General features: G+C 37.2%; 1 protein-coding gene across 1 annotated transcript; it reads left to right on the top strand.

Annotated features, from left to right (window-relative positions):
• The first annotated feature begins 5,992 nt into the window (after positions 1 to 5,992).
• Positions 5,993 to 26,899, top strand: LOC132416141 (zinc finger protein 570). The gene is made up of 4 exons (XM_059999410.2): positions 5,993 to 6,140; positions 10,053 to 10,179; positions 10,509 to 10,604; positions 23,114 to 26,899. Exons 1-4 carry the CDS (start codon positions 6,036 to 6,038, stop codon positions 24,466 to 24,468), a joined length of 1,683 nt encoding a protein of 560 aa, XP_059855393.1. The 5' UTR covers positions 5,993 to 6,035; the 3' UTR covers positions 24,469 to 26,899.
• Positions 26,900 to 27,183: the final 284 nt, after the last annotated feature.

The following is a 27,183-nucleotide window of genomic DNA, read 5'->3' as shown; positions in this document are numbered from 1 at the left end:
TTGCAAATAGGTTCATGAGGGATATTAATCTGTAGGGTTTGTGGGGGCAGGGGAGGTGGGGTAATTTTGTCTAGTTAACTCATAGAATGAATTGGGAAGAATTTCCTTCTTTTCAATATTCTGGAAGTGTTTGTATAAAATTCTTATTATTTATTCTTTAAATGCTTAAGAGAATTTTAAATGTTTAATTAAAATTAAATAGAAATGTTTCATAGAATTTACCAGTGAAGCCATCTGGACTTGGCTTTTTTTGTAGGAAGGTTTTTTTTTTTAAGATTTATTTATTATTTATTTGTTTATTTTATTTATTTATGGCTGGGCTGGGTCTCAGTTGCAGCATGCGGGCTCTTCGTTGTGGTGCACGGGCTTCTCTCTAGCTGTGGCGTGGGGGTTTTCTCTTTAGTTGTGGCGCGCAGGTTCCAGGGTGCGTGGGCTCTGTAGTTTGCGGCCTGTGGGCTCCAGTTGAGGTGCGCGAGTTCGGTAGTTTTGGCACACGGGCTTAGTTGCCCTGCGGCATGTGGGATCTTAGTTCCCTGACCAGGGATCGAACCCGCATCCCCTGCATTGTAAGGCAGTTTCTTTACCACTGGACCACCAGGGAAGTCCCTGTAGGAAGGTTTTTAATTCCAAATTCAATTTATATTATAGATATAGGGCTATTCAGGTTAATTATTTATTCTTTAGTAAGGTTTGATAGTGTCTGTCAAGAAATCTTTCTATTTCACCTAAGTTGTTTAATATATTGGATTAAAGTTTCTATGCTGTACTTTGTCGTCCTCTTAACATTTGTAGAATCTGTAGTGATGTCACTTCTCTCATTCCTGATATATCTCCATTTCTTTCCTGACCAGTCTTGCTACAGTTTTATCATTTTTATTAATCTCAAATAACTAACTTTTGGTTCCATTGATTTTTCTGTTTTCTATTTCATTGATTTCTGCTCTGATATTTATTATTTCCTTTGTTTTGCTTACATTGTGTTTAATTTGCTCTTCTTTTTCTGGTTTCTTAAAGTGGAAGATGAAGTCATTGATTTGAGACCTTTGTTTTTTGTTAATATAGACATCTAGTTTCTAGAAATTTCCCCTTGAACACAGTTTCAGTGGCATCTCATAATTGCTATGTAATATGTTTTCATTTTCTTTCAGTTCAACATACTTTCTAACTTCCTTTTTGATTTCTTTTTTAATCCATGTGTTATTTAGACATGTGTACATTTCCAAATACGATATTCAATAATTATCCAGATATCTTTTAGTTACTGATTTCTAATTTAATTCCATTGTGGAAAGAGGCTTGTTTTGTGGCCCAGAATATGTTTTATTTTTGTAAATGTTCCATGTGCACTTGAAAAATATTAGTATTTTTTGCTGTTGTTGGTTGTAGTGCTCTGCAAATATCAATTAGTTCAAATGATAGTGTTTTTCAAATCTTCTATGTTTTAACTGATTTTCTGTCTACTTGTTCTAGCAGTTACTGAGAGTATTACTGGACTCTGACTTGTAATAGTGGATTTATCTCTTTCTCCTTCCAGTTTTATCAGTTTTTGTTTCATGTATTTTGAGGCTATTATTAGGTGCATGAACATTTACAATTGTTATTCTCTATGATGAACTGACAACTTTATTATTATGAAATGATCTTCTTTATCTCTGTAATATTTTTTGTTCTGAAACCTGCTTTGTAGATATTTATATCCACTCCAGCTTTCTTTTTTTGTTGTTGTTTTTTGCGGTACGCGGGCCTCTCACTGTTGTGGCCTCTCCCGTTGCGGAGCACAGGCTCCGGACGTGCAGGCTCAGCAGCCATGGCTCACGGGCCCAGCCGCTCCGCGGCATGTCGGATCTTCCCGGACCGGGGCACGAACCCGTGTCCCCTGCATCGGCAGGCGGACTCTCAACCACTGTGCCACCAGGGAAGCCTCATCCAGCTTTCTTTTTTTAACAGCTTTATTGAGATGTAATTTACATACCATATAATTCACCATTTAAGGTGTATGTAATTCAATGATTTTTGGTATACTACATTATTACATTTTTATATTATTGTAAAATACATAACATAAAATTTGCCATTTTAACAATTTTTAAGCGTACAATTCAGTGGCATTAAGTAGATTCAAAATGTTGTGCAATCATCGCCACTATCTATTTCCAAAACTTTTCATCAACCCAAACAGAAACTTTGTAACCACTAAGCAATAATTCCTAATTCCTCCCTCCCTGCAGTAACCTCTAATCTATTTTCTTTCTCTATGAATTTGCCTAATCCAAATATTTCATATAAGCAGAATTATACAATATTTGTCCTTTTGCATATGAGTTATTTCACTTTGCATAAATTTTTCAAGCTTCATCCATGTTGTATGTGTCAGAACTTTATTCCTTTTTGTGGCTGAAAAATATTCCATTGTATGTGTATAGTACACTTTGTTTATCCATTCATGTTTTTTCCACCTTTTGTCTATTTTGAATAACGCTTCAATAAACATTGGAATACAAGTATCTGTTCAAGTCCCTGCTTTCAATTCCTTTGGATATATACCTAGGAGCATAATTGCTGGGTCACATGGTAATTCTATGCTAAACTTTTTGAGGAATTGCCAAACTATACCATTTTATATTTTCACCATCATTGTACAAGGGTTACAAATTATGCACATCCTCACTAACATGTATTATTTTCAGTTATTTTGAAAATACCCATCCTAGTAGGTATAAAGTGGTATCTCATAACTTTATTTGCATTTCCCTAATTACTAATGATGTTTAGTCTTTTTATGTGTTTATTGGCCATTTATATATCTTCTTTGCAGAAATATATATTCACGTCTTTGCTCACTTTTTGAATTGGGTTGTCCTTTTGTTGTTGAGCTTTAGGAGTTCTTTATATATTCTGGGTATTAAACTCTTACCAGATATATGATTTACAAGTATTTTCACCATTCTGTGGGATGTCTTTTCACCTTCTTGATGATGTCATTTGATGCACAAAAGTTTTTAATTTTGATGAAGTCCAATTTATCTATTTTTTCTTCAGCTTCTTGTGCTCTAGGTGTCATATCTAAGAACCCACTGCCAAATCCAAGGTCATTCCAGCTTTCTTTACACAGCATTAGCATGGTATATCTTTTTCCATCCTTGTACTTTTAACCTATTGGTATATATTTAAAGTGAATTTCTCTTAGGCACCATATGGTTGAGTTGTGCTTTTTTTTATCCGATCTGATACTCAGTCCCTCTTAATTGGGATGTTCAGATCATTTATATTTAATCTGATTATTGATATAAACCTTCTATCTTTCTATTTGTTTCCCACCTGTAATTTGTTCCCTTCTCCTCTTTCTGACTTCTTTTGGATTAACTGAGTAATTTTTATGACTCCATTGTATCTCCCTTGTTGGATAATTAGCAATAACTCTTCGTTTTGTTAGTTAAGTGGTTGCTTTAGGGCTTAGCATGTACATCTTTCACTTAACACAGTGTCCATTCAAGTGATATTAGATTACTTCCCATAGAATATTGGAACCTTTACATTAGTTCATTTCCATGAATTTCTCTTCTCCTGGCATTTGTGCTATTGTTGTCATACAATTTGCTTCTATGTTTGTTAACATATATATTAATAATATAGATACCCTTAACTACATTGTTTTTATTCTTGCTTAAACAGTAATTTGTATTTTGGCAATAATTAAATAATAAGAAAATAGTATTATGTGTTAACCCTTTAGTTACCATCTCTGGTGCTCTTCACTCCTTTGTGTAGATCCAGATATCTATTTGTTATCCAAATACACATATAATAGGTCTCTTGAATCTCCCCTTCCACTCACTAATATTTTATTCATCATTTTTTAAAGCTTATTTTCTCTGTGTCTATCCCAGCACCTCACATAGCATCTGGCACACAGTAGGTGCTTTCTAATCAGATACCACAGGGCAGAATTCTTCACACAAACCTACATCCATTAGTATAATCCTCACGGTCTGCCGTACACACTATCACACCACAGTCCTACTCCATTCTCCACCAGTCAGTCACTTTCTACATAGCACATTCTCACAGTTAACATCACAAATGTCACACACAATCACACACATGGTCACAGAAATGCACCATGCTCACTCCAACACACAGAGTTTTGCATAGTTACTCTCACAGAAACACAAAATGACAGAATCACAGGGTGGTGCACTAACTCACAAAATCAGTCAGGTGACAGAAACTTAAATAAAAACTTAAAATATAATCACTGTTGTTCTAAGGGGGCATAGAGTCAGGTTAAGGAGCCGTGAAGTGTCGGGGGAGAAGTGTAATCAGGGAAGCCCTCTTGGAAATGTGACATTTGTATCCGAACGTAGGGAACTTTGAAGATACCCGACATAGGAGCCATTTTAGGAAGAGGGGACACAGTCATATCCACCGTCACTAAATCACAAACACAGGAACCATATGCACAGGATGACACTCTACCCTGACCCCTCCCCTCCTGCCTTCAAGGTAAACCATTCCCTGAGAAAGAACGCCCTAGGGAAGGCGGGACTGGGTGGAAGCATAATGCACCTGCGCACTCCACTCCCAACTGCCCACCACACACCACACACTTTTTTCAGGTTCCCCAGCTCAAAGAGAGGGACTCACTCTTCACGCACTTTGTGTAGACGCGAGCGCACTAGCGCGCGCCCACACACCACCCGGCCCCCTGCGACTAGCCCAAGGCTTGTAATTCTCTGCTGCGTTGCTTAGGGAGGTGAACCGAAACCCTGTGCCTGCGCACTTCAATCCCAGACCGTCTAGTGTGACGCTCGGCCAGTCTCTGTGGCAGACCCAGGCTCGGAGCTGAGAGGAATCATCGGGACTTCCAGGCTCCTTCTGCAAGGCCAGTGAGAGGTCAGCGTGGCAAGAGCCGGGGCACAGGGGGCGGTGTTACGAACCCCCAGAGGAGCTGAGCTGTGGGAGTTGAGCTCCCGGGTGCCGAGCCTTTTTCTGGTCAGGACTACATTTCCCAGTGGCCCCCGCGAGCACTGGGCCCGCTGCGCCTTTGTGTCCTCCGGAGGCCCGGTCGCTTCTTTCCGGGCCCGCGGAGGCTGGGTTCCCTCAGATTCTGGGCAGGAGGTGGGCCCGAGAGGAGGTTACCCGAGTTTTCCGGGCTTGAACCTGGTCTTCCGGCACTTCAGTTCTGCAGGTAGGAAGTGGGTTGAGGAGCGGCCTGTGGGTCACCCTGACGTCGGTCCCCGGGCCTTCTGTGTGACTCTTCGTGTGAGACGGGGTTGAGACCTTACGGTGCGTGAGCCTGCCACCCGATGTGCCTGTACACATCGTATCTGTGTGACTGTGGGTGCGAGTGAGTCGATGGTTGGTGCCACAGAGGGCGAGACTGTGAGCGGGGGCGGGAGGGTACTCTCTGTCTCCCGTTGTTCCTGTATCCTCGGCTTCTTTGTGACTGGAGTGTGAGATCACCGGTTGTGATACCCTAGTATTTGAGGCTGGGGGCTATGGGAGAGGGTGACGGTGTGAAACTGCCCGTACCCGTGGCCGCTGTGATCTGTGTAAGATGGTGGTTGGCGCTGTAGTTTTTAAGAATCTGTGAGTGTATGTTGTGTTTTTTTTTTTTTTTTTTGCGGGGGGTGGGGGAGGGCGCTGAGTGAGACTCTGTGCCACCAGTATCTATTAAAGCTAACCAGGTGATGCCAGTGTGCCACCAAGTTTCAGAACCACTGACCTACTGGAGAGGAGAAGGAAAGTGGAATCAGGAAGACCTTTATCTGATCTCGGTGCTGTTATTTATTAGCTGTGTGTCTTTATGCAAATGATTACATTACTTGGAGTTTTTATTTGTAAAATCTAGAAAATCTCTTGTTAAAATAATAAATTAGGAAGTGATTTAGGCACAGGTTAAATTGTATGCAAGAAGATTCCTAGGTCTCCATTCTGCCTTCTCTCTATTGGAGGGAAGGGTGCAACAGAGGAAAGAGAAGCAGAAAAATTCTAAGCTAGTGATTCTGGATGCTGCAAGGAAAGCCTAGTTTCTCATGTTCTCTTACCCATCTCACTCATCTAAGGACACTGCCATTTCCCAAGAGAAGAGTCAAGGGGAGGAAAGAATGGCTGTTGGACTTCTTAAAGCCATGTACCAGGTGAGCTGGTGTTTTCTCTTTCCTGAAATATTTTCCTGCTTTTCAAAAGAAGCAGACATTAATTTTCCTTCTGCTGAAACTTTTCTGGGTGACCAATCATGTCACTTCTTAAAACCCTCCAATGGATTCCCACCTGATTCTGGATAAATGTTGAAGTCCTTGCCTTGGCTTGCAAGGCCCTACATAAACTCGTCTCTGGCTAACCCTCTGACCTCATCTAATTTTTCCCACTCTGTATATCACTCACTTGGCTCCAGCCACACTAGCTTCCTTGTCGTGATCTGAGTGCATTCTTAACTCATAGCCTTGCACTTACTGTTCCCTCTGCCTAGAATGCTGTTCCCCCAGATACAGACCAACTTCTTCATTCTGGTCTCTGTCCAAATGTTCATTCATTCAACAGATTTTTGCTAAGCACCTATTAACTAAGAGGGCTTAATCCTAGTCTTCTTTTCTGCTCTGTCTACACTCCTTTGTTGATCTCACTCTGTTTCACGGCTTTATATACCATTTATATGTCAACAACTACCAAATTGTATACAGCCCAGAAATCCAGACTCATCTATCCAACTGCCTACTCAGCATCTTCATTTGGTTGTGGAATGGATACCTCAAATTTAGATGTCTCAAACTGAGTGAAATGAGCCATTGGAAGTTTGGGAGCATAGGAGTGGCATGATCTGATTCCCATTTAATAGGATCACTCTGGCTGCTATTGAAAATAAACTGAATGGGACAAGGATAGAAACAGGAAAATCAATTAGAAAACTCTTACATACTTCCCCATCTAAGATGTTCAAGCTAAAAGTCTTCCATTAGAAAATTCTGTTTGTCCTGCCTTCAAAATATATCCAAAATCTGACCACTTATTACTACCACCAGTTTCTATTCTGGTATAAACCAATATCTCTCACCTGGATTATTGCTATCCCCAACAGAGCAGCCAAAGTGATCCTGTTACGTATGTCATATTATGTCATTCCTCTTCATTTCAGGGAGAGAAACAATGGAAAGTATAGACAACTCTTTAAAACAGTTTAGCTGTAAGGGAAGAAGAGAAATGAGTGGTAACTGAAGGAGAAACTGTAGTCAACAAGGTTTTTAAAAGATGGATATATGTCTGTGGGCTGATGTTAAAGATTCAATAGAAAGGGAAATTGAAGATGAAGAGGAGAGAGGAGGGAATTGCTGGAACACTGCTTGCGAAGCTGAGAGCAGCTGAGGTCTAGGATACAAGTGGAGGGGTTTGGCCTTTGCTAGGAAAGTGGGCTGTTCATTTATAGTAATAGGATCAAGTTAGAGTTTATGGGCCAGATGCAAGTAGATGTGTAGATGTTGTGGGAATTTGTGGAAATTCTCTTAAAATGGCTTTGTTTTTTCAGTGAGACAAAGCAAGATCCTTAGCTGAGAGAAAGGATGGGGGGGGGAGGTATTGAAGATTGAGGAGAGAGAAGAAAGTATCAAATGGTCATTTAGGAGGGTGGGGGAAATGAATGGACTAGAGAAATATATCATGTATGTAGGTAGAAATGTATCATTTTGGTCCCCTGGAAGTTAGTGATCATGAATTTAAAGTGAGACCAATTAGCATGATTTCTCTAGCAAAGTTCAGCTGTGCAGCTTCCAGAAACAGAGTATGCTGAGTGATGGCTGTGGTTTAACCAGGTGAGTATAGTTAAGTGAGAGGGAGCCGGGCAGTTGAAGGTATATGCGTGGGAGTGATTATAACAAATGGTTGTTCTAGGAAGTGAGGGTATGTGGGAGTGAAGAACAGTGAAAACGTGGTGAGATCAATGATTTGTAGGTTCTAGTGTGGTGGAAGAATTATCCTAATTGGGGTACCAGAGGGAAAAAACTGGAATATAGGAGGTAGAAGTGAGAGTGGGAGAGTTGAGATTATGGAGGGTTTTGTACTTATTGGTAACGACAAGGTCTAGGGCATGATCATGAAGTGAGCGACTGTAGAAGTGTGGAAGACAGACTTATTGGAGAAGATGGGGTCAGAGAACTGAGAGGCCAGGCTGTTGGGAGGGTTATTTATATGGATATTGAAACATATGGGTACTCCCGTACGTTTAATGGGAGTACCATTGGAGAGAGTAACAGTGAGTTAGATGCTGAAGTGTTCAAGCAATGACAGAGAATTTGCATCTATGAGGAATTGGTAGATAATGGAAACAAGAAGTGATAGTGACATAGCCTGATTTCATGAGGTTGAAAACTAGGTATATTTTAGGAAAGAGGGTGGGGCAATGGTATGGAAACAAGTGTAAGGAGCAAAGAGGTCACCTACCTCACCTCCATGTGCTGTGTACAAGGGATGTGAGAAATAAGACAGTCACCACATGACAGGGCTTCAGGGAAAGTTGTCTTCTCTATTGGGAATCATGTTTCTGTAAGGCAAAAACGTTAAGGGAACTGTTGACTTTCTTTAGACTGGTTTGATTATAATTATGAATGGATTTTGAAACCAAGTATTTGGTTAGAGTTCAAATATTTTAAGAGGTTCTTTGTTAGAGGTCAAATATTTTAAGGTTAGAGTTTAAGCTCCTTATGTTGACATTGTAATTATTTTAATTGTATAAAGTAAAGACTCAGTGAAAAAATGTGTATGTTGTATATAAAAAATTTATACATTTATTATACATATTTATGTAAGCTAAGGAAAACATTTTTGGAAGCATGTATACCACATGAAACTAACTCTTAACAGGAGCGTTTCTGCAGTATATGAAGGATGTTATTGCTAGGGCAGAGAGAGAAATTCACAAACGACTTCATATAATTAAATAAGAAGAAAAGTTACTGTGTGTTGAAAAAACACTTTAAGAATTTTTATTTTGTAGAGACAGTTTTTTAAACTATGACAAAATTGTATCAAATGCCCAATTAAAAATCTTGCTTTGACAGATTCACCTCTTCTAATTTTGTAAGAAAAGAAAACAATTTACGAGTGTGTATGTGTGTGTGTGTGTGTGTATCCATCCCCACACACAAACACATAATGTATGTTAGTTTTCATCAGGTGGTCACATTATAGAAACCTGGAATCCAGCTGAATCATAACATAGCTCCAAGTTTTTAAGAACTTTACTCAGCCCCTATAAGCAAAAACAGTATTATGGGGCTTCCCTGGTGGCGCAGTTGTTGCGAGTCCGCCTGCCGATGCAGGGGACGCGGGTTCGTGCCCCGGTCAGGGAAGATCCCACATGCCGCGGAGCGGCTAGGCCCATGAGCCATGGCCGCTGAGCCTGCGCATCCGGAGCCTGTGCTCCGCCACGGGAGAGGCCACAATAGTGAGAGGCCCGCGTGCCGCAAAAAAAAAAAAAAAAAACAGTATTATGAGTGGAACACTCATTTCTTTACACAAAATTTTAAGTACTCTCTATAAAAGTATTTGAATTTTAATGGAATTGATCATTTGTTTTGCTTGATCTAGAACAGTTTTCAGAGATACAGCAAGCACTTTATGGTCTCATTTTTGATCCTCTTATAGCTTCTTGAACTTTGCAAAGCATTCATTCATTAATTTTGTTTATTCAGCAAGTATTTGAATGCCTCATGTGTGCCAGATACTGTTCTATAACTGGTATATAGCAGTGACCAAAACAAAAACATACTCTGCCCTCATGGACTTTACATCTTAATGGAGGTGGGGAGCAGACAATAAATAACAAAATAAGTACCATATAGAAAAATAAGGAGGGTTAGGGGAATAGGCAGCTTGGGTAAGAGCATTGCTTTTGTTATATACAGAATGATCTGAGAAGCACAAAAGCCCTGAGGGGGAACATTCTTGACATATTTGAGAATGTAATATATGGGAGAGCCCTGTGTGCCTGGGGCAGAATGAATGAGGTGAGTATGGGAAGAGATGAGGTTGTTTCACTTCATTTATTTATTTCATTTCAGGAGTTGGTGACCTTCAGAGATGTGGCTGTAGACTTCTCCCAAGAGGAGTGGGATTGTCTGAATTCTTCTCAGAGGCATCTGTACAGTAATGTGATGTTGGAGAACTACAGGATCTTGGTATCACTGGGTAATAATATCTTCTTGTAAAATTGAGCTTATACTCATAAGGGGCACTTTGCTACCACCATTGTTGTGAATTTTTGGATAGCATCTGTAGTGCTTGGCTGAAAGTCTGCTGCCTGTGCCAAAGTAATGGGTTAATATTTGTGGAGTTGGCAGTGAACAGGTCTATTATTAATCTGTGTTGGAAGCTTCAACTTCCCTGTCCTTTGAATACATGTCCTTATCACAGTTTTCTCTGGCTTACTGCAAGCTCCCTCTTCCCTGATGATCAAAGAATTGGATGTGAGTTCTGGGATATCTACAGCATGACCAAATTCTGTTTCTTATATGCAGGACTTTGCTTTTCTAAACCAAGTGTGATATTATTGTTGGAACAAGGGAAGGAGCCCTGGATGGTAAAGAGAGAGCTGACAAAAGACTTGTGCTCAGGTGAGTGAAGAGGAATAGGCAGGCAAAAACCTTTGCAGGTGACAGCCCAGCTTGACTCAAAGGTATCACACCTCTTCACTCTTCTTTGTTGTTGGCATGTTCCTCTCAAATGTCCTAGGTCTTAGTAGAAGCTTGAGTCCTTTTAGTGTGTTCTCCCAAAGTTGATATTCTAAACTGTCTCTCCTTTCACATTTTGCCCCCTCTTATCTATTCTGAGTCCCCTTCCTTCCCAGTCTCATAAACCTCTTCCAGTCTTTAAAAAATCTTTTCCTAATCTGATGAACTTTTGAACTTTTGATGAACCACAAAGAGCTGTAACTGAAGTAACAAGTTCAAATCCTGACACTTACATGCAGTGGAACTTTGGGCAAGTTACTTAACCTCTCTGTGCCTTTGTTTTGTCATCTATAAAATGGGATAATATTTTTAAGGTGCTTTCAACAGTTCCTATCTCATATTATGAGCTCAAAAGCTGTTAGCTGCTAGTATTATAATAGTAGTAGTTTATCTCTAAATGCCTCATTTTTCTCTTAATGGTCAGTTCATTCATTCCTTTAATCAACATTTATTGAGTTTGTACTTTAAACAGAGTACTTGCAAGATGCTAGGGTATTATACGTTTATGTAAATAATCAAATAGTTGATAGGCTTGTAGCAGTGATAAAATATGGCTGAAAATGGCACACATGAAAAGAAAGCTGACATGAAGGAAGCTCAGAGAGAGGTGAGAGAGGAGTCTGCTTAGTTGGGAAGATGGTCTTTAACAAAAACACAGGTCAGGGACTTCCCTGATGGTCCAGTAGTTAAGACTCCTCACTTCCACTGCAGGGGGCATGGGTTTGATCCCTGGTCAGGGAACTAAGATCCTGCATGTGGTGTGGTGTGGCCAAAAAAAAAAGGTCAAAAGCTAGAAAACATTTGAGGGAGAAGAGATTAAGAGGTTAGCTTTGTGGTGTAAGAAGGATTTTCAGATAGGCATAGGAAGCATTAAGGTGAAATGAAGGACTTAAAGTTCAGAAGAAAATTAGGGTCATTGTAAACATCTCTGTCAACACTACTCCCCAACCCATCCCCACCCCTTCCACTACCTCTCCCCAGTCTTTTATGTTCATGTTCAGTTTTCTAAGGAAAAATTTTGATATGGAACTATAGTATCAAAGAATACATGGCTAAATTTTATTTATTAATTATTATTATTAAATAAATCATACACACATAAATATATTAGACTAAATATGTACTTTAGGTAATAATATAACAAAAAATGTACCTGCTTCTTAACTTAGGATATAGAAGGTTGTCAGTGCCATTTTAGGCCCTCAAGGGCCCCTGCCTAGCGATATATCACTCCCTACTCTTGGACCATCTCTACCACTCACTAGGGTAACCATTATCCTACAATTTTGCTTATCATTTCTTGACTTTTCTTTATTGTTGGTGCCATATAGCCCTAAACAAAATACTTATATTTGCATGTTTTCAATTTTTTATATATGGAAATATATTAGAAATATAGTATACAGATAATTCTGACTTTTTTCAACTCAAAATTATATTCCTGAGATTCATCCATATTGATTTTAGTGACTATTTTTTATTGAATTTTTTTTTTCCTGTTGAAATATAATGTATTCCACTGTGAAAAATCACAATTTATGCATTGAAGGGCATTTGAGTTGTTTCAGTTTTATGTTATTATAAATGTTACTGCTATGAACCTTATTATACATGACTGATGGTGTACATATGCTGGAGTTCATGTAGAGAATATAGCCAGGAATATACTGCATAATGCTATTTTACTTTCCAGATTACTTGTACTAATTTACATTTCTAACAGTTAACAGCTGTGTGTAAGAGTACTCATTGCTCCACATTCAGAATTGACAAATTTTTTGCAATTTTGATGGGTATGAAATATTATCTCCTTATACTTGTCATCTGAATTTCCTTGACTACTAAAAAAATTTGGCATCTTTTTATATATATAAATGGCCATTTTGATTTCCTCTTCTGTGAAGTGCCTGCTCAAGTCTTTTGTTCAGTTTGGGGAATATATATATTTTTTATGAAGTATAGTTGATTCACAATATCATATTAGTTTCAGGTGTACAACATAGTGATTTGATATTTTTATAGACTATACTCTATTTAAAGTTATAAAATATTGGCTATATTCCCTGTGCTATACAATATATCCTTGTTGCTTATTTATTTATTTATTTTTTGCTGTGCCATGTGGCTTGTGGGATCTTAGTTCCCTGACCAGGGATCGAACCCAGGCCCACTGCAGTGAAAGCGCCAAGTCTTAGCCACTGGGCCACCAGGGAATTCCTACTTATTTATTTTATACATAGTAGTTTGTACCTCTTAACCCCCTACCACTATCCTGCCCCTCCCCCATACCTTCTTTGTACTGGTAACCACTAGCTCATTCTCTGTATCTGTGAGTCTGTTTCTGTTTTGTTATGTTCATTTGTTTGTTTTATTTTTTAGATTCCACATATAAGTGATAATATACAGTATTTGTCTTTCTCTGTATGACTTATCACTAAGCCTAATACCCACAAATGGCAAAATTTCATTCTTTTTTTATGACTGAGTAGTATTCCATTATATATATTCACATACATATATATAGGTATATATGTCACATCTTTATCCATTCGTCTGTTAATGGACACTTAGATTGCTTCCATATCTTGGCTGTTGTAAATAATGCTGCTATGAACATTGGGGTGCATGTATCTTTTTGAATTAGTGTTTTTGTTTTCTTCAGATATGTACCCAGGAGTGGAATTGCTGGATCATATGGTAGTTCTATTTTTAGTTTTCTGAGGAACCTCTGTACTGTTTTCCATAGTGGCTGTACCAATTTACATTCCCACCAACAGTGCAAGAGGGTTCCCCTTTCTTCACATTGTTATTTGTGGTCTTTTTAATGATAGCCATTGTGAAATGTATGAGATGATATCTCGTGGTTTTGATTTGTGTAGCTTATGTTTTTGATTTTGATATTTTGTTTTAAGAAACCTTTCTATATTCTGAAGTCATATGGGTGTTCTCAAATTGTCTTCTAAAGATTTTCCTTTTACATTTAGGGCCATAATCCAATTGAAATTGATTTTTGAGATTGAAGTATTTAATTTCTAAAATCAAATGTCTCAGACATTTACTGAAGAAGTGAGCTCTCTTTGCTTATTGTTCTGAATGTTACCTCTTAATATATCAGGTTATAGTATATTTATGGGTCTGATTTTGAGCTCTGTTCCATTCCATTGATCTCTGTTTTCTTACGCCAGTACCACACTATCTTAAATATTTTAATGTAATACTTCAATATCTGTTAGGGTAAGTCCCTATACCTTGTTTATGTTCTTCAGAATTTCTTGTTTGCCCTTTGGCCATCTAACTAAATTTAGGTCAATTTCCACTAGAAAACAACAAAAAGCTATTGGCTTTTGGTCCAAATTTTATTCTATATATCAATTTTGGAATTTGTTTTTATTTGTGAACATAGTTTATCTCTCCATTTACTTAGGTCTTTAAATTTCCTTCAAATGTGTTTTATAATTTTCTCCATAAAGGACATGCACATCTTCTATTAGATTAATTCCTAGGCATTTTAGTTTTGTTCCTGTGTTAAATGTTGTCTGTGTTTTCAATTTGTTGCTCATACATAGAAATAAAGTTAACTTTTGTACTTTGACCTTATATCCAGCAACGTTGCCAAGCTCTCCCATTAATACTAGTAATTTTTAGATTTCCTTGGATTTTTCTGTGGGCAGGCATGTCTGTGAATAATGGCAGTTCCTTTATTTTAATTTCTTATACCCTTAATTTCTTTTTTCTGTTACCCTGTCTTAGATCACCAATATGGTATGAACCAAAGTAGTGATAGCAGGCATTTTTATCAACTTCTGGTCTCAATGAAAGTGCTTTAATATTTTGTAATTAATAATTCTGATGTTTAAATGTTTCTGGTAGATACCCTTTCATTACTGTTTGCTAGAGTTTTGTTTGTGTAAAGCTTTTGAGTTTTAATGTTTTTTTGTAACTGTAGATGATTAGATGATTTTTACTTTTTCATCTGTTTATGTAGTGAATTACATATTTAATGTTGAACCAATCTTGTATTCCTGAGACAAACCCATCTTCATCTTTTCCATTCATAGCTAGCTGCTATTTGCCAATATTTTGTTTAGTTATTTTGCATCTATGTTTGTCAGTGAGGTTGGCCTTCAGTTTTTCCCTTCATGTACTCTTCTTGTCAGATTTTGGAATCAGGATTGTCCTAGTTTCATAAAATCTGTTGGTGAGTATTCCTCTTTTTCTTCCTTAGAAGAATTTGGGTAAAATTTTACAAATTTGTCTTTTGAATGTTCGGTAGAACTTTGTTCATCTTGGCCTGGGATTTTTTGTGTGTGAAAAGAATTTAAACTATTAATTCAATTTCTGTTATAAGATTTTGTGTTTTTTATTCTTCTTATAGTCATGGAGTTATGGTTTTTTCCTAAAAATTTATAATTCTCATATAAGTTTTAAAATTTATTAGATAAAATTATTCATTATTTTCTCTTATCTGAAGTTGGTAGTATATGTAAGTATGACCTCTTTTTCCTTCTAAAAAGGGAGAAACAAATCTTTCAACTTATTAATGTTTTCAGACATTTTTTACTTCACTGATCCTCTCTAATTTATCTTTAAAATTTTTTCATGTATTTCTCCTCTACTATTTTATTCCTCCTATATTTTTTATGCTATTTTCTCTCTCTCTCTTTTTTGCTGGCTTTTAAAGTTAGATAATTCAGTGTTTTTGAGGCTTTCTCTTTTCTATTATAAGCATTTAAGACTATATTAGGAATATAGTTCACATATTTTGGTATGTAACATTTTTGTTATCATTGTATTTCTTAACATTTTCTAATTTCCATTGATTTTTTTTCTTGACTATGAATTATTTGGAAGCTTTAAGTTGCAAATTGAAGGTTTTTGTTTGGTTTAACTACATTGTGATTGGAGGATACGGTCTAGTTAACATGCATTCTTTGAAATACTTTGAAACCTCTTTTACATCTTAGGGGTTAATTTTGGTAAATATACTGTGTGTTCTGGAGAATGTGTGCTGCTTGTGGAGTACAGCATTTTATATATGTTCATTGGATTAAGCTCATTAATTGTGCTGGTCAACTCTTCTGTGTCTTTATGGATTTAAAAAAAAATCTCTTTGAGCAGTATTTTGAAAGTGTTTTATAAGGTGATACGTTTGGGGGATTATCTTTCTGGTGAATTCTTATATTATTGTTACTCTTTAAATCTAGTGATGATTCTTCCCTTAACTATTTAGCTTAATATTAATATAACTATATTAGCCTTCTTTTGTTAATATTTCCTTAGTTTAGTTTTTCCCACCCCTTTACTCTCTTACTTTCTATGTGTTCTTTTTGTGAACAGTATATAGCTAAACATTTTTTTGTCCAGTCTGATAATCTAATTGTGTTCTTGTTGAGTTTTAGGAGTTCTTTATGTACTCTGGATATTAACCCCTTTTCAGATACATGATTTGTAAATATTTTCTCCCATTCTATCCGTGGGTTGCCTTTTCACTCTGTTGATTATGTCCTTTGATGCACAGAAGTATTTAATTTTCATGAACTCCAATTTGTCTACTTTTTTCTTGCCTGTGCTTTTGGTATCATAACCAAGAAATCATTGCCGATTATAATGTCATGAAGATTTTTCCCTATGTTTCCTTCTAAGATTATTTTAGTGTTAAGTTTTAGGTTTAAGTCTTTGATCCATTTGGGGTTAATTTTTGTATATGGTGTAACAACTTCTTTGTTTTGCATGTGGATATTTAATTTTTCCAGCGCCATTTATTGAAAAACCTGTCCTTTCTCCATGGAATGGTCTTGGCATGCTTGTGAAAAGTCATTTGACCATATATGTGAGGGTTTATTTCTGAGCTCTCTGTTTTCTATTCCATCAGTATATATATCTATCTTTATGTCACACCACACTGTTTTGAGTACTGTAGCTTTGTAATAAGTTCTGAAACCAGGAAGTGTGAGACCTCCAACTTTCTTCTTCCTTTTCAAGATTCTTTTGACTATTCAGGGTCCATTGAGATTACATATGAATTTTTGGATCAATTTTTCTGTTTCTGGATAAAGCATTGGGATTTTGATAGGTATTACATTGAATCTCTAGATAGTTTTGCGTAGTTTGGACATCTTAACTTCTAATTAACTTCTGGAAATTAACCCCTTCTAATTAAATTCTAATTAACTTCTAATCCATGAACACAGAATGTCTTCATTTATTTTACTTTTTAAATTATTTTTTAGTTTCAGTACATGGGCCTCTCACTGCTGTGGCCTCTTCTGTTGCGGAGCACAGGCTCTGGATGTGCAGGCCCAGCAGCCATGGCCCATGGGCCCAGCTGCTCCGCGGCACGTGGGATCCTCCCAGAGTGGGCCACGAACCCACATCCCCTGCATCGGCAGGCGGAATCTCAACCACTGCGCCACGAGGGAAGCCCCTCTTCATTTATTTATATTTTTAATTTCTTTCAGTAATGTTTTGTAATTTTCATTGTAGAAGTCTTTCACATTCTTGATTAATTCCTAAATATTTTATTCTTTATTGATGCTATTGTAAATGGAGTTGTTTTCTTAATTTTCTTTTCAGATTGTTCATTGTTAGTGTATAGAAATGCAACTGATTTGTGTGTGTTGACTTTGTATTCTTCTACTGTGCTGAATTTGTTAGTTATAACAGGTGTTTGTTTTTCTTTTGTGGAGTGTTTAGGATTTCTACATGTAAGATCATGTTGTCTACAAACAGAAACAATTTTATTTCTTCCTTTCTAATTTGGATGTTTTTTATTTGTTTTTCTTGCCTGATTGCTCTGGCTAGAATCATTTCTGACTTTAGTTGAACTGCTCTTTTTTCTTAGTCGTATTAAAGGTTCATCAGTTTTGTCGATCTTATTGAAAAAACAACTCGGTTTAGTTGATTCTTTTGCTTTTTTAATTCTCTATCTGGTTTATCTCTGCTTAAATCTTTATTATCTTCTTCTTTCTTCTAGATTTGGCTTAGTTTGCTCTTTTTCTAGTTTGTTAATATTGTTGATTTGAGATCTTTCTTCCCTTGTGATGTAAACCTTCACAGCTATAAATTTCCCTCTTAGCACTGCTTCTGATGCATCCCATAAATTTTGGTATGTCATATTTTTATTTTCATTTGTCTTAAGATATTTTTAAACTCTTCTGTGATTTCTTCTTTGACCCATTGGTTGTTTAAGTGTGTGTTGTTTAATTTCCACACATGTGTGGATTTTCCAATTTTTCTTTTGCTATTGATTTCTAGTTTCATTCCATTACGATTAAAAAAGATAGTTAAGGGCTTCCCTGGTGGCGCAGTGGTTGAGAGTCCACCTGCCGATGCAGGGGACACGGGTTTGTGCCCCGGTCTGGGAAGATCCCACATGCTGTGGAGCGGCTGGGCCCGTGAGCCATGGCCGCTGAGCCTATGTGTCCGGAGCCTGTGCTCCGCAACGGGAGAGGCCACAGCAGTGAGAGGCCCTTGTACCGCAAAAAAAAAAAAGATAATTTGATTTCAATCTTTTGAAATTTATTAAGACTTGTTTTATGGCTAACATATAGTTTATCCTGGATTCATGTTTATTTTCTTGATGAATGTTAGGATTTAAAAAAAAATTTTTTTTTTATTCATGGTGCTTTTGTTTTTTTTTGGCCATGTCACACAGCTTGTGGGACCTTAGTTCCCCAACCAGGGATTGAACCCGGGCCCAACGCAGTGAAAGTGCCGAGTCCTAACCACTGGACTGCCAGGGAATTCCTTAAAAAAAAAAAAAATTTTTTTTTTTTTTTGCAGTGAGTTTGCCAAACTGCAAAATCTGAGAGGACAGCATTCCACAAGATTGTGCTTATTTCAAACACCAGCTGCAAGTTAGGGGATCCTCAGGGCCACCCTCATTTGTGACCCGCTGGCTACATGTTTGGGAGTGCCTACAGTCACCCTCAGGTTTAATAATTTACTAGAATGACTCACAGTACTCAGAGCAAGAGCTATATATTATCATTACAGCTTTACTGTAACAAAGACTACAAATCAGAACTAGCCGAAAGGAGAAACACCAAGGGTGAGGGCTGGGAGAGTTGCAAATGTGAAGTTTCTGTTGTCCTGAGGGCCCACCAGGCATCTCAATATTCAAAAGGATATTACCAACCAGGAAAGCTCTCGCAAGCTTCAGTGTCCAGAGTTTGTTTGTTTTGTTTCATTATGTAGGCATGATTGAGTGAATCATTACCCAACATGACTCAATCTCCAGCCTTCCTTCCTTTCCCAAAAGTCAGACTGATATCATGGTGGCTCAAAGCTCCAACCCTTTAATCATATGGTTCGTCTTTCCAGCATGGTTAGCCTCCAGCCTGAGTCATCTATCTCATTAGCAAAAACTATCTAGGGGCTCATCATGAGTCACCTTACTAGTATTAACCATCAGGTGTAGTCCAAAGGGCTCACCATGAATAACAAAGACACTCCTTCCAGGAGTTTAGATGGCTTAGAGGTTACCTCCTGGGAAATAGGGACAAAGGTCTGCCAAATTCTTTATTGCACAGTTCTTTTAAGAAATCACAATAGGCTCTGACTGTAATTGAACGGACATGATAGGTAAATTTAGTCAGACTTTGTGGCTTTACATTGTTGGTTCCTCATATACAAAAGCAAAGTGTGTATCTTCTCCCTTTATTCAAATTTTTTGGGGTGGTCCATCAGAATTGTAAAGCTTTTGTTCTTTTCTTATAAAGTTTATTTCTAGGGTTTTTTCCCTCTTCATTGTTGTTGTTGTTGTCAATGTTAAAGATATCCTCTGAGACTAATTATTTTCTTTATGCTTTCTTCTATTGTTTTTTAAAATTGATTCTAAAATTGCAAAATAATATTCTTATTTGAAAAAAAGAAGTATAAATAGTACAGTAATTTCCCCCATAGCTTTTATATTCTATTCTATATTCTATTCTTTTATTTATCTAATTATTCATATGTGGTATTTTGCAAGTCCCAATGTATACTTTGTATATAAAGAAAGATAATTCTTATTAATGGTTACTATTACTAGCTGTCTTTTTTTGCGGGGGGGGGGCACACCACGCGGCTTGGGGGAATCTTAGTTCCCTGACCAGGGATTGAACCTGTGCCCTCAGCAGTTAAAGCGTAGAGCCTTTAACCACTGGACTGCCAGGGAATCCCCTTTGTGACATTTCTTAGTAATATATTCCAAACTGTGTATGTTACTGTGAAAGTGTATTTTATACTTCTTCAGTATAAATCATTGAACAAGTTGATTTTTATTATAATCTTTAATATCATGTGGTATTAATGTTCTCAGCCCTGATTTTTTCTTGCTTACATTTGTCCTTCTTAATCTCTTTGGGTTTCTTCTCTTTTCCTTAATATCTTAATGTTGGAGTGCTCCAGGATTCACTCCTTGCTCCTTTCTCTGCTATCTACACTCATTCTCTTAGTAATTTAGTCTCTTTAAATACCATCTATATGCTGGCAACTCCCAATTTAAAAACCTCTAGTCCAGACTTCTCTTTTTTTTTTCTGAATTATAGTTGATTTACGATATTATATTAGTTTCAGGTGTACAGCATAGTGATTAAAAATTATATAGAGGAGCTTCCCTGATGGCGCAGTGGTTATGAATCCGCCTGCCAATGCAGGGAACATGGGTTTGAGCCCTGGTCCGGGAAGATGCCACATGCTACAGAGCAACTAAACCTGTGCACCACTACTACTGAGCCTGCACTCTAGAGCCCGCGAGCCACAACTCCTGAGCCGCGTGCCACAACTACTGAAGCCCACGTGCCTAGAGCCTGTGTTCCGCAACAAGAGAAGCCACTGCAATGAGAAGCCCACATGCTGCAATGAAGAGTAGCCCCCACTCACCACTAGAGAAAGACCGCATGCAGCAACAAAGACCCAACACAGCCAAAAGTAAACAAATAAATACATAAACTTTTTAAAAAATTTTATAGATTATACTCCATTTATATAATTATAAAATATTGGCTCTATTCCCTGTGCTGTACAATATATCCTTGTAGCTTATTTATTTTATACATAGTAGTTTGTACCTCTAAATCCTCTACCCCTATCTTTCCTCTCCCTGCTTCCCTCTCCTCACTGGTAACTACTAGTTTGTTCTCTGTATCTGTGAGTCTGTTTTGTTATATTCATTTGTTTGTTTTATTTTTTAGATTCCTCGTATAAGTGATAACATACAGTATTTGTCTTTCTCTGTCTGACTTATCACTAAGCCTAACACCCTCCAGGTCCATCCATGTTGTTGCAAATGGCAAAATTTCATTTTTTATGACTGAGTAATATTCTATTGTATCAGTATATATATACCACATCTTTATCTATTCATCTGTTGATGGATACTTGGGTTGCTTCCATATCTTGGCTATTGTAAATAATGCTGCTCTGAACATTGGAGTGCATATATCTTTTTTATTAGTGTTTTCATTTTCTTCGGATGCATAACCAGGAGTGGTATTCCTGGATCGTATGGTAGCTCTGTTTTTAGTTTTCTGAGGAACCTCTGTACTGTTTTCCACAGTGGCTGCACCAATTTACATTCCCACCAACAGTGTAGGAGGGTTCACTTTTTTCCACATCCTCACCAACATTTGTTATTTGTGGTCTTTTTGATGATAGCCATTCTGACAGGTGTGAGGTGATATCTCACTGTGGTTTTGATTTGCATTTCTCTAATGGTTAGTGATGTTGAACTTCTTTTCATGTGCCTGTTGGCCATCTGTATGTCTTCTTTGGAAAAGAAGTTCTTTTGCACGTTTTTTAATCGAGTTGTTTGTTATTTTGATATTGAGTTGTATGAGCTATTTATATATTTTGGATAACAACCCCTTATCCTAGACCTCTACCTTAAACTTAGTATCATGTGTCCATCTGCCTTCTCAACATTTCCATTTCAAAGTCTAAAAGACATATTAAGTTTATGATGTTTAAATCTGAACTCTGGATCTTCTATACCTCACTACCTAAGCTTGCTGTACCCATAGCTTTTCCCATCAATGTTGATGGCTATTCCATCCTTCCATTGTTCAGACCATAAACTTTGAAGACATGCTTGTCTCATCTCTTTCTATTACATTCTATATCCAATCTGTTGGTATATCCTCCTGGCTTTTCCTATAAAATATACCTAGAATCTGACCACCTCTGTATACCTCCACTGATACCTCTCTGGTCTGAATCATTATCATTTCTCACACTGATTGCTACAATAGTAGGTCCCCTTCCTTCTCCCCTTGCTTTCCACCTTCCAGTATTTTCATTAAATCATAACTAGATATCACTTCTGTACTCACACCACTTCAGTGGCTCTCTATCTCACTCAGAGTAAAACCAAATTTCTTAGGTGCCCTATAAAGCTTTAATAATCTGATTATCCTTTACCCCCTGACTTCATCTCCTACTACTCAGTCCTCTCCAGCCACAGTGGCCTTCTTGCTATTCCTCAAACAATCCAAACATGCTTCTACTTTTAGGCTGTTTCTTCTGCCCAGGATGTTCTTTCTTTAAATATCTAAGTAACTAACTTTTTCACTTCCTTCAAATCTTTGCTTTAATTTTTTGTTTGTTTGTTTGTTTTTGGCTGAGTTGGGTCTTCATTGCTGCATATGGGCTTTCTCTAGTTGTGGCAAGTTGGGGCTACTCTTTGTTGCAGTGCATGGGCTACTCATTGCAGTGGCTTCTCTTGTTGCGGAGCACGGGCTCTAGGCATGCAGGCTTCAGTAGTTGTGGCATGTGGGTTCAGTAGTTGTGACGCATGGGCTTAGTTGCTCTGCGGCATGTGGGATTTTCCTGGACCAGGGGTCGAACCCATGTCCCCTGCATTGGCAGGCAGATTCTTAACCACTGTGCCACCAGGGAAGTCCTGCTTTAAGGTTAACTTATTAATGATTCCTACTTTGACTTCACCAACACTCCTGATCTCTCTTACCCTGCTTTTCTTTTTCAATAGCACTTAGTACCTTCTAACATACAATAAAATTTACTTATTTAGCATTTATTTTCTGTCTCCCCCAAGAACATAAGATCCATGAAGGTAAGGATCTTCATTTACTCCAATATGAAAGCATATAGAACCTTGTACATGGTACAAGGTTCAATAAATGTTCTTGAAAGAAGTAACTATAAAAATGGAGATTATTTCAGTTCCTGTATTATTCATACATGCATAAAATTATAAAAGGTCCAGTCACCTACATAAGTCCTTCTTGACCTGAGATTTACCTTATTGATTTTCTTATAATTCTAATCATTCCTCCTCAAGTTTCTCTATGATCTATTTTCAGTTTCTGTTCTTACACACTTCAGAACTACTTTCATAAATGTACTTTCTGGTACATAATAGAGTAGACATTTTTTTTCTTATTATTTTTCAGACTGGGAATCTGTGTGTGAGACTGAAGAGTTAACCCCAAAGCAGGACATTTATCAAGTGCGATCATCTCAGAAAGTAATAGAAACACTTACAAGCTGTGGCCTTGAGTACTCCAGATTGAAAGAAGAATGGAAATGTGAGGGCCACTTTGAGAGGCAACCAGTGAATCAGAAGGCATGTTTCAAGGAAAAGACAATCACTCACGAAGAAGCCCCTGTTGATGAAAGAGGACAAGAATATAACAAAACTTGGGGAAGTTTCCATCCCAGCACACTACTTCATACACAACAGATAATCCCCAAAGAGGAGAAAGTACATAAACATAACACACATAAAAGCTTTAAAAAAAGATTAATGGCTATTAAGCCCAAGAGTATCTATACAGAGAAGAAACTTTTGAAATGTAATGACTGTGGAAAAGTCTTCAGTCAGAGCTCATCCCTTACTCTTCATCAAAGAATTCATACTGGAGAGAAACCCTATCAATGTATAGAATGTGGGAAAGCCTTCAGCCAGAGATCAAATCTTGTTCAACATCAGAGGATTCATACTGGAGAGAAACCCTATGAATGTAAGGAATGTAGGAAAGCCTTCAGTCAGAATGCACACCTAGTTCAACATCTGAGAGTTCATACTGGAGAAAAACCTTATGAATGCAAAGTGTGTAGGAAAGCCTTCAGCCAGTTTGCTTACCTTGCTCAACATCAGAGAGTTCATACTGGAGAGAAACCCTATGAATGTATTGAATGTGGGAAAGCATTTAGCAATAGATCATCTATTGCCCAACACCAGAGAGTTCATACTGGTGAGAAACCTTATGAATGTAATGTCTGTGGGAAAGCGTTTAGCCTTCGTGCATACCTTACTGTACATCAGAGAATACATACTGGAGAGAGACCCTATGAATGTAAGGAATGTGGGAAGGCTTTCAGCCAGAATTCACACCTTGCTCAACATCAGAGAATTCATACTGGAGAAAAACCTTATAAGTGTCAGCAATGTAGGAAAGCATTCAGCCAGATTGCCTACCTTGCTCAACATCAGAGAGTTCATACTGGAGAGAAACCCTATGAATGTATTAAATGTGGGAAGGCTTTTAGCAATGATTCATCCCTTACTCAACATCAGAGAGTTCATACTGGAGAGAAGCCTTACGAATGTAATGTTTGTGGAAAGGCTTTTAGTTACTGTGGGTCCCTTGCCCAACATCAGAGAATCCATACTGGAGAGAGACCCTATGAATGTAAGGAATGCAAGAAAACCTTCAGACAGCATGCACACCTTGCTCATCATCAGAGAATCCATTTTGGGGAGTCACTGTCACCACCCAATCCAGTCAATCACCAAGTCCTGTAGACTATCTCAAAAATACTTCTGGAATTTATACTCTTTTCTCCATCTCTAATATTGTCATCCTTGTCTAAGATTCATCTCACCTGGATCACTCTATAGCTTTCTAACAGGTCTTCCTGTATCAACATTTGGTCCCCTTAAATTCATTTTCCACCATGCACCCAAACTGATCTTTTTCAAGTGTAAGAATACACACATCACTGCCTCCAGTTAAAAGTTTTTTTGGCTTGCTGTTGTTCTTAAGCTAGCATCCACAGTCTTTAAAACTGTCTATGAGGAGCTTCATTATCTGGTTCTTAGATACCTTTCAGCCTTATTTTATTCCAGTCTCTCTGGGCACTAGGCACTTCCCAGGTCTAAGAGCTTAGATTCTGGAAAATCATAGCTCTACCACTACTGTAGCATTGTGTGATTTTGAGTAACTTGCTTGACTTATGTAAACCTCAGGGTTTTCTTTAATTCTTAAAATAGGGATAATAAAGGATACTGTATTGTAGAAATGTGAGTATTAAATGAAATAGTGTCTATTGTAGATTGGTGCATATTAAGTAAAAAATTTGCATGCAGAGTACTTAACATAGTGCATCAAATATAGCAGATATTCAATTTAATAATAATAGCTAACATGCATTGAGTGCCTACTTTGCACCAGGCACTGTTCTACATACTCAACATATATTAACTCATTTAATCCTTACAGCTAAAACAAGATTCCTTAGTGGATAAAGCAGAACATCATGGGAAGCAGCAGGTCAGAACTGGGGAAACCTAAAAACTTTAGAATATATGTGGGAGTGTTTGTACGCTAGGTGAGTAATTGATATAGACCAAAGTAGTAGAACTATAACACAACCAGTTTTAGGAGATTTCTAAAGAAACAATTGGATATACTAATTAAATAAAATGAAGATTCACTGAGAAAAATGCAGAACTTATATTTAGATCAAGAAAAGAACAGAGAGTATTGCAATTAACTCCAAAAGCCCAATAAACAGAAATTTATACTGTAGCATAAAAAGACATCAATCCCAGGTAATTGAATGGGTGAATCTAGGTGATTTCAAAAGCATTTAAACTGTTTCATCCCATAGAAAAAGTATATAAATTTTTATCAAGTGATTATAAAATTGAAACCAAAAGGGGACTGAGGAAAGAAAACTACAGTCAAATGTAGTTTGACTACATTTATATATACACAAACATGCATATATATACTTTCATTCAGTGAATTTTGAGTACTGTTTGTCACACACTGATTTAGACATGAGGAGATAACATGATCAATACAAAGACCATGTCCTCATGGAGTTAAAACAATAGATTTTCTAGGCCCAGAAAACTGAAGAACAATAAAATAAATTGAAGGGTATTATATAGCCTAGGCTGAAGAGACTCAAAATAACAAAGTTATCAGTTACTCCTAATTTACAACTTCACTGCAGTTCCAAGCAAAATTCCTCAATGGGCCTTTTTGCCCTTTAATTTCACAGCTTTGTTTTGAAATTCAACTATGAAGTGTGAATTCTAAAGAACAAGAAAATTATCGAATCTAATCTATTTGTAGAAATTTTGCATATGATAAAGTTGGTTTATACCAGTAGAGAAAGGATGGATTTGGGAGTAGTAAAATAATTGACAATGTATATCATGGCAGTAAGGGAAAAAAATAAAATGAACTATTTCAAAATCATCACATTAAAAAAAGCATCACAGTACCTATTACTGGGAAGATGTGGAGCAATAGGAATATTCATACAGTGCAGTTGAAAATAGTTTTTTAAAAAGAATAATGTATCAATATCTAGTAAAGTTGAAGATGTGGATACTCTTTGACCCAGCAATTCCACACTTAAACCTCTACAGAGCCTCTCCTTATGTGTTCAGGGAGATGTACATGAAGACCCACTTCAGTGTTGTTTGTGAAAATGAAAAGTTTAGGGTAAGCAAAACAATCATTAGGGTTTAAATAAGAATTGAAATTAATGAACTAGAGATACTTTTATCAATATGGATACATCTCAGAAACTATTGAAATCGAACTAGAGGGTATTTTGTGTGATATGGTTCCACTTATTTATATAAAGTTTGAAAACATGCAAATCAACACTATGTATATTTTTCATGGCTAAATACCATATGGAAATAGTGTAATAACATTTATGGAAATAATCATCAAATTGTGATGACCTCTGGGGAGGGAGAAAAATGAGATTGAGGAAAGGATGCAAAGGGAGGTATCTTTTAATCATTAATTTCTTTAAAAAATAACTGGCCAGTTCTAAATTGATGGTTGTGGGTTTTTATTCTCTGTATCTTTCTATATGTTTAAACTATTTCATAATTAAAAAAATTTAAGTAATGTTTGCTTTTGTCAGTTATTCCTTCACTATACCTCAGGCATGCCATATTCACCATTCATCCAATCCATAGTCACCATTTTCTTCAGAAAGAAGCTCGTATACAATTGCCTTCCAGATGCAATCACTGTTAACAATTTGGTGACTATCCTTCCAGGCATCAGAGTTTTGAGAATGACTATATTTTTACGCTGAGAGTTTTATATCCTACTTACTGCATTTTCTTCCCCCATCATTCCTTTTTTCCCCCAGCTTTATTGAGGTAGGATTGACAAATTAAAATTATATATATTTAAGGTGTACAACATGTTTTCGTATATTTATACACTGAAATGATAACCACAATCAAGCTAATTAACAC

This window comes from Delphinus delphis, chromosome 20 (assembly GCF_949987515.2).
Source record: "Delphinus delphis chromosome 20, mDelDel1.2, whole genome shotgun sequence".
NCBI classification, from domain to species: Eukaryota; Metazoa; Chordata; class Mammalia; order Artiodactyla; family Delphinidae; genus Delphinus; species Delphinus delphis.
Note: the sequence above shows the minus strand (reverse complement) of the source record. Positions and strands in the feature narration are given on the sequence as shown.

What these genes read in the sequence shown, in the direction of transcription:
- LOC132416141 (XM_059999410.2), top strand. Translation starts at nt 6,036, where the DNA reads ATGTTCTCTTACCCATCTCACTCATCTAAGGACACTGCCATTTCCCAA. An exon ending in TTCTTAAAGCCATGTACCAG is followed by an intron (nt 6,141 to 10,052) that starts GTGAGCTGGTGT and finishes ATTTCATTTCAG; the next exon opens with GAGTTGGTGACCTTCAGAGA. An exon ending in CAGGATCTTGGTATCACTGG is followed by an intron (nt 10,180 to 10,508) that starts GTAATAATATCT and finishes TCTTATATGCAG; the next exon opens with GACTTTGCTTTTCTAAACCA.